The sequence below is a fragment of the Tetrao urogallus genome, assembly GCF_951394365.1.
Source record: "Tetrao urogallus genome assembly, chromosome: 8".
NCBI classification, from domain to species: Eukaryota; Metazoa; Chordata; class Aves; order Galliformes; family Phasianidae; genus Tetrao; species Tetrao urogallus.
Window position 1 is genome coordinate 10,512,000 of NC_136821.1, and position 12,057 is coordinate 10,524,056.

Here is a 12,057-nt window from a genome sequence, read left to right on the forward strand (position 1 = left end):
TCACCTTTCTTTTTACTTGCTCACCAGACCACGCTCTGGCATTCTGGTGCTAGCCAGGCAAAATCTTGTTAACAGACGATCAATTTAAAGTAATTGAAAAAGCAAGACTTTGGTTCTTGAATGTGGAAGCTTTCAAGACAAACAAAAGGAGTCATGAAGCATCAATCTGTACTGTTGCTGAAGGGGAGATCCTTTTTCTGTCTTACACAGACTGGCAGATGAATGTGTGCTACAGCTCAGAGGACAAAGTTCACATCTGTGCTGACTTTGAACCACTTTTGTGTATTTCTGATCCAGTGCAGACTGATTCCTCCTCTTAGCAACCTTAGTAAAGCTTTGTAAGCACTGTAATTTGTGCTGGCTGCTTGGGGTATCCTTGAGAGACTACATCAAATTTGGAGGTCCTGTACAAAACTGTCCCATCCAAATGCTTGTATGTCTTTAACCACAAAGCTGATATAGGAGTTTTAAAACCAATTCTGCACTGTGCAGTGCTCCAGCAAAGGTTCATTTACTCTGTATTAACAAAATTACAATCTGACAAGTAGATTATGATTCTTGCACTGTTATTTATATCATAACGATCAAACTTGCGGAAGGCCCCCAGATTGGATGTGTGGGAGAGGCCCAGGTGAGGATCTGAACACTCTAGCATGGGAGAAGTTTGGTTTCCACAAGGGATCCTTTTCCTTCTTGGTGATGTTGTCTGTGCATTTTCTTGATTTGCATTTAAGGTGGCTGGTCAGAGTGGTCAGAGTGGAGCCTGTGTAATGAAGAGGGCATCCAGTATCGCAGCCGTTACTGCGAGGTACACAGCCCAGACTCTTCTCAGTGCATTGGAAACAGCACACAGTACCAAGACTGCCTGTATAATGAAATTCCTGGTATGTACCATGTCACTGAAGACAGAGAGGGTGGGTCAATGTAGGAGAGAAGCTCATGACCAGGCGTCAAACTAGGGTGAGATTTTCTCTGCTATGAAAGGGTATGGATGCTTCTAGTAAAGCAAAAAATTAACAAATAAGTTATCAATTCCCTTGTTGAAGGCACAGGATAACTGACATTCCTTTGGGGCATCTCAGCTCTCTTAATATAGAATTACCTAGATCTGGAATGAATAACTAGTACTGCTTCACTCAAATTGAACCTTTTAACCTTGCATAGCCCTTCATCTAGGGCTGGGTTATAAAAATGAGCTCTATTCTCAGCATGGAGCAGGCAAAAGAAGATGCTTGAGTTCAGTTATGAAAGGATGCATCCTAAAATCACGAAGAAGCAAACGGGCAGATGGAGACAACCACTATGTGATGTGGGGAGAATAATCAAAGGTCTAACAGCAGCATAATTGATGGACAGATGGCAATCATCATTTTCCATTCTGTTTTTTGTGGAAACTGAATCTCTCAGGAAAATATTTGATATTGCTCTAGCCTGAATAACATCTTCCAAATGTTCTTTTCTGGACTATAATGACCTGGCTTAAAAATTTGAGATCCCCAGACGGTTGTAGTCTCTTTTTCCATGATTTTCTTAGCTGTCTTCTTTCCCCTAAACTGAAGAAGCTAAATAGCGATCAGGTAACTGTACTGTAATTGCCAGGTCTTTGGAGAGGTATTGTTTCATGTGGTTCACAGTCTGAGCTTTTCATTCAATTTAGAGAGACTCTCAGCTTGCTGCAGAACACATGAGCAGCTTCTTGTGCCTGAATCACAGGGGGGTTTAATTACTTAAAGAAGTAAAGTGGTGGCAAAATGACAACTTTCTCCGATCTTCTTCTCTTTGTTTAGTGATCCTGCCAGCATCCAGCATTGATGAGAGCACAAACTGTGGAGGTAGGATACCACTAACCGTATATCTTATTTTTGTCTTAACCTGGCTTCTATTCTCCCTGTGCAGTATCAAGCAAACCATTAATCTATACAGCTCACATCCCAATGATAGCCTTAATTCCACTGGAGTCTTGCTGTCTGAGTCAGACTGCAGGAATGTATCACACAGGCCTCTTGTCAGTTCCAAGATTTTTGTCTACTTGGGGGTTTGGCTTGGCCACCAAGGTCATTTATTACCAGGGAGCACATTACTTGTCTGTCTCTACCCACAGGATAAAAGGTTCAAGAGAAAGGAAGGCACAGTCCTCATTTCACCACTGTAAGCCTCCCGCTGTTTGGAGGCAGGTGTTTTTAAGTAACCTGTAAAGAGTTCGCTGAACAAAGTCTCTTAGTTCCTTTTCTGATATAGGACTAGATTTGAGTTAGTAGTTGTCCTCCAAGTTCTTTTCACTGAAGTCCTCACCTCAAAGAAGTTGTCTCCTTTCTGCACCTAACTAGGAAAGATCCAGTCATTAGTCTCACTCTTCCACTGCCCCATGAGCCACTGTGATAAAAATTCAGACCAAAGAAAATGGCAGGTGCTTTCAGTGTTTTTAAATGCTAGTTTCACACTAATGACCATCTCAATTCCTGCTAGCACCACACCCCTGATTTCCTGAAATCTAAATGATCTGCGGGCTGCTAAAATGTTTTCTCCCTGTGGAGATGATGGAAAAAAAAAAAAAAAAAAAAAAAAAAGTCATGCCACCTGTGGAATGGAAATGCGGCCACTGTGTTTATGACTGTTGGACAATCAATTGATTTCCAATCAATGTAAATAAGATTTCAACACCTACAGTATAACAGTTGGTTTTCTGCATCAGTCCTTCCCTTCCAGAAAGTGCAGTATATTTGCTTCAGTTCCAGGACTCCTTTCTATGGGTTGCATTCTGCCCTTATACTCTCTATTCACATTTCCTTTTTTTTCTAATAGCATTATACTTGCTGCTGTTACATTTTACCATTGCTAATATCATTTATTACTTAGCATTCTATTGTATTTGGCAAGAAAGCCAACAGAAAATGTGTTGATGCATCTCAGAAAATCTGTATTTTCCAAGTGAGGAACCAGAAAACTTTCCCACAGGGATTTGCATACTGCAGACGAAACAATTTTTGTCTCAGGTACTGCTAAAACTCACCTGATAAATCAGATGGTTCTTTGAAAGGAGAGAGTGGAATGTAGGAGCACATTTCTATGATTCTGTGTTTTAAGAAGGATTTCCTACTGAAGTGAACTGGGAGATGTACTGAGACATTCAGTGCAATATAAGCAAAGCTGGATGGAAGGAGAATGAAGTGGTATCATGTAGCTTCACTAAATGAAGTTACATATCTGTGTTTCAGCTCTCATGAGTGAGGTAAAGTAGGCTGAGATTTTTTTAGAAAGGAAATGTCTTTTTGTAAATATCTTAACAATATTCAGTAGGAAATTGCTGTCTTTCTGCCATTTTTGGACCGTCGTGAGAACACAATAGAAAGTGGTAATCTTGCAATAGAATTTTATAGTGTGGTTTGAAAAATAAATGTAGCTTGTCAGTCTAATATATTCTGTATGTTCCTTACTATAATTATGATTGAAGTGCTTTACTTTGCTGTAGGACTCTATTGGTTTGGTTCCTTTTAAACTCGGGAGGATATTCTTTAACTAAAGATTAGAGGAGTGCAGCAGACTAATGGGCAGAATTCTGTATTTGAAAAGCATATCAGTTAAAATGTAAGATGGCACCAAAAAATGCACACCGTGATCAGATTAAGAATGAACCTCATTTAAAGCCACTTTCAGAGTAGTCCCTTCCATTTCTCTGCACACATTTAAGTCAACACAGCAGTCTGCCCAAATGAATTGGCTTTTTAAGTCGTACGAGAATTTTACTACTGCAGTCCCCACTGAGCCAGTGTGGCCATCCTCCGGGAGAGCTGTTCTGAGGGGGCAAGCAGTCGGAAGGAAGAAATCCTTCCCAGGCATTTGTCCCTGTCATTCTTGCTTGAAAGATTAAGAAAAAGCATTAGAATACGGTAACATCTGGGGCCATCCTTGCTGATTCTTATTCTGTAGATTCCCCAGTGCAACACAGCAAAAGACAGAAGGGTCGCAAATTATTGCTACACAAGAATGTCTCTGGTTGCTTCGTTAACTTTGTGGCTGTAAGGATCTCTAATGTTTGTTCTGGTGTTGGTGGGGATCTTATGGCAGTTCCTCTTACGGTGGGGTTTGACACTCTCCAAAGGGAGAGCGGAGCAAGGAATACTCTTAACATTCTTCTCCCACCAGCCAGAGCTGGGAGTCAGGTATGCCCAGTGCGCAGGGCACTCCTGGAAGCTACAGCTTCTTCCTAGGGCTCGGAGGGTGCTGTTGTAATCCCATGTGGAGAGATCTCTGCAGGAGGCTTTGGGCTAGGAGCTTTTCCTTTGGAAAAATTCACACTGTTGTTACCGCACCGACACCTGCCTGCAACTGTCTTCCTATCTTTGTGGAGGAAGCCAACAAAGCAGGTTTTTTTCAAGCAGTTACCCCTTTTACTTTTTCCTCCATATGATTCTCATTCCCTCGGAGCTGTACAAATACTCCTCAGAGGTAGTGCAGAGGTGGCCAGGCAGCACTCCCCTGTGAATAAGCAAGAACACCGACTATGCTAGGATTACACAGGACGGACTGTGTGTCTCACTCACCCCACACACAGTCTCATAGGCATTTCGGGCAGCTGACAGAGAGGGGTTTCCCCTCCTTCCCTTCCCCTTCAGAGATACACTGAGGATTTTTATCCCCTTATTTCCATGACACACACACACTTTGGAATCCGTTACTGCGCATTGTTTGTATGGCTCATTTCTTTAGCTGTCAGCTTAACATAATGTTTAGATTCAATATCAATAGAGGGGAGAGAGGAGAGACAGGGTGGGAGCTTTGAGAAATCAATGCATGAAATTGTTAAACTGCACAAGGCAGAGCTGCAGTGGGGAGACTGATTTTCGGGGAGATTATGTCAGTTTATGTTGGAACGTAAAACTCAGGCTTCAACAGCTTATTAAAGTTGATCCTGAGATGTCACGGCTGCGATTTGCACCTGTGGTCTTGTCGGGAGAGGGAAAAAGGCTGTTCTTTAAAAATAGCGTCTCCTGTCATTTCCCTTGCAGGTTTTAGTCTCATCCATCTGATTGCCACTGGGGTCTCCTGCTTCTTTGGCTCTAGCCTCTTAACATTTGTGATTTACGTGTACTGCCAGCGCTGTCAGAGGCAGTCCCAGGAGTCGACTGTCATCCACCCAACCACTCCCAACCATCTTCATTACAAGGGCAACACAACCCCCAAGAATGAGAAGTACACCCCCATGGAGTTCAAGGTAGGGTACTTGATGGGAAACGCCACAAACTGCTTGATACTGCCTGAACAATTCTGTGTTTGTGTCGTGGTTTGAATTGGGTAGGTTGGTGTTTTCTGCGCCCAGCTGTTGGCATTGTATGTGGTGCTGAAGGGACATTTAGCCATACTGTCACAAAGGGGTTAAAAAGTCTCATTACTGCAATGGGATTTTGTTCTGTTTCACAGTCCTGATGAATGCCAGTCTGGCAACTACATACCAACATACTCCAGGCCATTCTGACTATTGTACATATACAAATTGTCCTCTAAGAAATCAGTAAGAGCTCAGTTCACTGCTTTGTTAGCGCGTGGTAAAGAGGAAACGGAGGGGAGGAAGAATAAAAACTGAAACTTCATTGACAAATAGCTGGGAAAATGCTTATTGGTAGGATGAGATTCTGGAAATGCTTTGTGAACTGCGAAAGTGGAGAAAATGAGAAAGCAAAGAGAGTTCTGCCCCCTCTATCAGGACTGGACAGGATTTATCCCCAGGCAACCATGCAGAAATTTAATGATAGCTGTAGACTTGGGTGCTGAAGCCTTAGGAGAATATTGAAGAGATGTATTCTGTTGGGACATCTGCTTGCTAAGGTGAATATATCACCTGTTATCTGAGAAGACAGGACTAAGGGTGCAGGAGACAAGATGCTGAAATAGTAGCACAGCACTCTGTATGAGGATTGGTCTGCAGGTGAAATGTGAGATCAGAGAGCTAAGCAGTGGGATGGGTGCAATGCTTTTTGTGTCACTGTGGGGAGAACAGCCTGCCTAAGGTGAATTGAACAGCGCAGAGCATTGTTTGGGATGTGAATACAAAGCAGCAATAAATCCTCCAGCTGCTTATTCCTTCGTAAAGCTATGTGCTGTTGACATTATGATTGTCTGTTTCTGTTGATCTGGCCTGGATTCTGACTGAGACCCAACACTGTGATCGGCTGTGGGACCATTGCCACAGGCTGAACACCCTGGGTGTTGGGGTTGTTTCAACATAGGGACTTTATAACTCTGGGCACAAGAGGACTGCTGATATATGTCCATGATTTGCAATGTGAATACGTGAATACGCATCAGAATTAAGAGCTTGTATCAAGTCATTTGAAAAGAGTCAGTGTTGTTCTGGCATTTTAAGGGAAAACAGTGTGAGCTGCAAAATAAAAGACCAGCTGGGCAATAAGGATCCACTGAATTCCTTGTGTTGGGCATTGTAACCCCTCAGAGGATGCTGCTGCCTACAAATACAGTCTTGAAAATACATTTTCTAGTATTATAAGGCTACAGTTGCATACAGTTTAATAAGGATGCAGCATCGTAATGCGAGTCAGCATAGATTTGTGGAAAGTAAATCATGTCAGGCAAATTGGATTCCTTTTTTAAATTAAATAAATATTGATCTAGATGTGAGGAAAGCAGCAGACATATTGGGATTTTCAGAGGCTTTTAACAAAGTTTCACAGGATGTATTATTCTACACGCTCTGTATACATGGGTTAGGTAATAAATTATTAAGACAGGTAAAGAACTGGGACCTGATCCTAGAAACTTCAAACTATGACAGTAAAACTTTCAGTTACATGAGGAGTTGTGACAAAGTTAATAGGAAGATCCAAGTGAGAAAGTCTTCCAGGAATGAAGGTGAGAAAGGGTGTCACCTTATTCCTTGCATAGCAAACAATGAAGGCAAAAGACGGGTGGTTTGTTATTTGGTTTTTTTGTGTGTTTTTTTTCTAGGAAGTGTGTCATTGCAGGATTGGTTTTATATTAACATTTTCTTCATAATTTATACTATCTTATTCCATCAGATCATGCTGAAGTAGAAAGAATAGTTAAAATTTAGAAGAGAATGAGATTGTTCCCAGAATGATCGTGATTGATTGGGTAAATGGATTCTGAAAAGCAATATGTCTGTGCAAAGTAGTGCAGTGAAGTAATAACAAAGCTGAGCAAAGTTTAAAATAGCAGCAGATTAGTTAATGAAGTATCAGGAGGGAGTAGACCTCCTTGATAGATCCATCTCTGAATACTTGATCTAGTGTGTAGCAACAGTGAGCAGCTGCTAGAGTCTTCTTTTGACGGACACGAAGTGCATAGGCGCTAGATCAAGTTTTGAAAATCTAGTTTATTTAGAGGAAGGCATTGGGCAGCTGGGACTGTATGAGTTAGGCTTGAGGAGAAAAGACTTGGGCATACTGAAAGACACACCAAATGAGGCTTATTTACAGAACATTAGCAGGTGAAACAGTTCAGGTGCATCGACCTGCAGTCATGTGACAGGCAAAATCTATATGTTTAGGTGCAAAGGGCTACTTGCAGAGTCGTATTCAGAATGGTGGACAAGGCAAGTAGATTTTTGGAAGAAGTAAGATTTATTTATCAAGTGGAGCCCCTTTTCTCTGTTCGTGTAAAATATGTCCTTGTGTTATCTTCTCTATTGGCCCTCCTTCCTTAAAGTCTTGCCTGAAAATTCCTTATTTAATAATACAAATTCACCACTCCTCAGCGTTGCCTAGAAGAACATAGTGTTAGTGTAGTAAGTGGAAGGTTCTGTGTGCTCTGTGCTGTGTAATTACAGAACTTATTATTAGCCAGCTTTATTTTTAGGAATAACTGGCAGAGTTTTCTTAGGGTCAGGAGGGTATTTTTTTCATGCCTTCAAGAAACGTGTGGTTTTATTGTGATGCTTCACAATTAGCATTCAGGTGATGAAGGAGCTAAAATTTACCTCCTGGAAAATGGGAGTTGGACTGAGCATGTGTATGAGCCCATCTGAATTTCAAGTGTGTACTTATGAAAGGAAGTGAAAACGCCTGAAATTCCAGATTCTAAAACCAAATAAGTATACACAGCAGATGCAAATAAATAAATAAAAATCCCCAAACATTTTTAGTTGGTGAAAGCAAAAGAATTGTAGGTTTTTGCGTGTGTGTGTGTGTGCATGGAGAAGTTAATGCACCCGTGATTAAGGAAAAACATAGCATGCAGGCTGTTTTTCAGTAACAAAAAATGATGATACACAGGGATGTGATGGTAGCAGAAGGCTGAGCATATGCAAAAGCCTATTATTCGCATTCTTTGATAATACTCAGCCTTCTGCAGCCATCTTTAGTTTATTTTCATCTTGAAATATCTCTGCTCTCCAACCAGCAGGTGAACACAGTAGAAGGTTTGGCAATGTTGCATTCAAATGTACAGCTCTGAAAGCAGACTCATAAATCAAGGTGAATTTTATATGAAGGCAGATTTTAATGAAGAAAGTGCTAGCTGATCTGAGCCTCGTTGGGCATTTCAGCCTAGCAATGCAGTAATGCAGATCAGATGTAAATATCATACATAATGGTGACCTATTGATCATTTCGCTGACGCTAACTTGCCTAGGCAGTGTTTTGCAGAAGAACGTGTTGTTTTTGCTGGCTGGTTTTCCCTTCCTGTTTTACTTTCTCAGGAATGCTGCGAGGTTTATTATTAGCTGTTTTCGCCATGATGTCTTAAAAGATTTCATGCATATGCATTTACCGGCAGCGCGTTGATTTTCATTTGTTATTCACAGATTGTAGGGGAGAGAACTTTTGGGTCACCTAATAAGCGGTTCATGTTTCATTAATTGGTTAAAGTTCATACAGCATTCTGACAATATTGAAGTCTGTGCAGAACAAGAGCATAATGAAATAAAAATTATCTACTCTTCACGTTTTGGCACGATGGGCTACAGAGCCATCTATGACCTTCCCAGTACTGCCACAATGATTATTTAGAATATGGCTATCAAAGCAAAGGGAAAAACCTCTCTTTTGATGTCTTGCTTCAGCTGGTTGGTGTCTTATTCATGCAAGTTGCTTGTTTAGCATCATGCCAATGGAAAGCCTGATGATCCTGCAGTCGAAGCAGGAGGATGTAGGGTCAGTGTTGAGCCCTGGAGAATTAGGAACTGTGAGCTGCCGCTCATGAAGAAAAGGTTTGGAGTGAACATCTTCCTATTGCTAAATTCTCTGCCAATAAAGAGAGCCAATTTTTTACTCTACATGGGATATGGACAGGCAAAGGCATCTGCATGTTGGTCCAAATCCAAAACGCAATGGCCTTTGGATCAAGCCAGATGTGGTTAGAGGGAAATAAAAGTTTGCAGGATGGTTGTGATGATGATTCTGCAGATTTTCTTCTTGATTGTGCTGGACAGACTTCCCTTTGTCCTTCCTCCTTTAAGCATAGCCATGCAGTCAAACTCTCTGTACTGTTGCCTCAACTAAGCTAGGGAAGCACTCAAGCACTGCATCTGTTCTAGGCATCACTGCTGCTCTTGCAGACACTAAGGGGGTCAAATACTGAAGTTGTGCTCAAGCGAAATAGTGGTTTGTGTTGAAAAGTAAATACCTGTGAGGGAATGTGAAGTAAAAAGTGAGTGAGATTGCTGTAAATGGCAGTGAAAAATGGAAACTAAATATTTTATGTTTCAGCTTTTGCCTTGATTTTCCAGGAAGACACCAGAAAAATGCACATTAGATTGGGTAGGACTGTGAGTCCTGTAGTTGCCCCAAATTATATAGCAAATATAAACTCGCCTACCAGGAAATGGTAGAATATTCACTTGATTTCCTGGAACTCCAAATAAAATAGAAAATAGAATGAATATTTTTTAATAAATTGAGAACAGTGCTGTTGAGAATCAAATGAGAATGCAGATCAGATATCAAAAGTCTCTAGACACTGTGATCCACACTTAGTAATCACGAATAATTCATGGCAATAAAATATCAATGTGGAGGGTTACGAAACAGAAACCAATTCTGTGTTCAGGAGAAGAATCCTTCTGAATAACACAACAGACTGAGCATCTGGCATGGCTTCCAGCATTGCAAAATGAAGTGAAGCTCAGGATATAGGAAAGTGGATGTCTGTATGGATTTTAAATGTCTCTCTCTTGGCGATGGTCATTTTTACTGCCACTGAAAATCACACCTATTTTGTAGCAGGGAGACAGTCAATGGTTCTAGTTTAAATGAGCTTTAACTGCTATCAATGCCAGAGGAATGTTCATCTCAGTCAACCTTGGTCTCTGAGGACGTTTGTTTCTTTCTGCCATAGAAAACGTAGGGCCTTTGTGTCCTATTGCTTCATTTAGTGTGTTACTACTTCAACAAAAATTGGCTAACCCATTTATTTGTAGTGATCGCAGCACTTAGACTGATAGCACTGTGATAAGAGCTTTGTCTTTTCCCAATGGCCCTGTCACTGTGCATCATGCAGGTCCCAGGAAGTGGCTGTAAAGTTGAGATGTAAGCCAGCAGTTATGAATCCCAACATAGCCAATAAGTTACCAGCAGCCTTCCTTAAGTATTTGCTTGAGCTGCATGGTGTTTTAGAGAGATTTAGCTGATGTAATCAGCTGGAATAAAATAAATACACACATATATACAAATATAGTAAATCAAATTGAAACATAAATTTTGTTCCCAATAAATTTCATGTCTTACAAAGACTATTTCCTCTGAACAAAGTGGCATTTAAGAACATTAAGTGCTTGAATGGTAGAGTACACATTTTTAGTACTTACTGTGAGTATGGTATTATTTGAAAAAGAATAGTAGGGGCAGGGGGCTGTGTTGGGAAAGGAGCATTGTGTCCTTTCTTGTATGATCCTGCAGTCACAAATATCACTTCAGGGGACTCTCAATTTGCATAATGCATGCTAGGAAGAGAAAGCGCGAGAGCTTACTGATGGGGAAAAAAGGATTAAGTGGTGCATCTCAGTCAAATTCTATTAGTGTCTTTTCTCCCCTTTATATCATTGGGTTGAGTCAAATTGAGCAGTCAAGCGTTCCTAGAGGTGTGGGTGTCCAGGGACAGCTGTGCCTGTGGGGCACTGTGCATCTCTTGGAGGTGTCCTCACCCCAGGGCAGGATCAGCTCAGCAGGCTGCTGTGTGCGTGTCACAGATATCACCCTCATGTTGATGTATTATTTAAGAACAGGGGGAACTGCCAATCTGAGCGGTTTCCTTGCTCCTGTGCCCTCTGGGATGCAAAGCAACTGCTGCCAATGGTCCCCCAAAGGAAATTAGTTCCCCCTTCATCCATTCTTCATGAAAGCTCTTTATTAATTCACAGGACTGTTATTGCTTTCTGGGAGGTGAGAATCCACCTTGCTACCCTTTGCCTACCGTTTTGTGAGAGTCCAGCCTTGTGGATGACTTTTTGCTTTCTTTCCTCTTTCAGCAATATTGAGAAGTTTTAAATCATGCTGGGGTTAGATGCTTCATGTTCATCCTGTTAGGTTTTCTGGTTTTGGCTTAACCTTCTCTCCTCCTCCTTGTATGACCAGGTGGATCTGCTTTGCACTCAGGTCAGGAATATGGTCTGTGCTGTTCTCATAGTCTATGCTAGTCATCATGGATGTTTGCACCAACTTTCTTTAGGGTTGCGTTGCAGGAGTTGTGATGATGTGTGGGCATGAACAAAACAGGTTTGTAGGTAGACAAGTTTCGTGTGATTTTGATTATTTTTTTATTCAGATCAAGGAATCAGTGGAAAAAATCTCTCAGGTTTTTGAGCATATGACTTGCCATTTCAGACCTGGACAGCTGTGTTCAAAAGTTCATCTGATTTTTCCAGCTAAACTAGGGGATCTAATAATTGATATCACTTTTGTCCTGCAATTTTACCTTTTCTGATTTCTCGGGGGTTTACATGTATCTCCCCTACCCACTCACCTGTGCTGGAAGGAGAATTAAATGAAGAACTCCAGGAATGGGGATAACAAAACCACACTGTGTGGAAAGCTGTGTACTTACATGACTTCCCTCTACTGGCCAAAACAGGAATATTTCAAATATGCC

At 41.3% G+C, this 12,057-nt stretch overlaps 1 protein-coding gene across 1 annotated transcript in view; it reads left to right on the forward strand.

The window, feature by feature from the left end:
* SEMA5B (semaphorin 5B) overlaps positions 1-12,057 on the forward strand; it is a gene marked incomplete at both ends in the record, with an annotated part of 123,950 nt that overhangs the window by 102,904 nt on the left and 8,989 nt on the right. Inside the window, 3 exons of the mRNA XM_079539334.1 lie at positions 735-884; positions 1,788-1,832; positions 5,007-5,212. Of these exons, the coding sequence (XP_079395460.1) occupies positions 735-884; positions 1,788-1,832; positions 5,007-5,212 (401 nt within the window). The remainder of the gene's footprint in view (positions 1-734; positions 885-1,787; positions 1,833-5,006; positions 5,213-12,057) is intronic.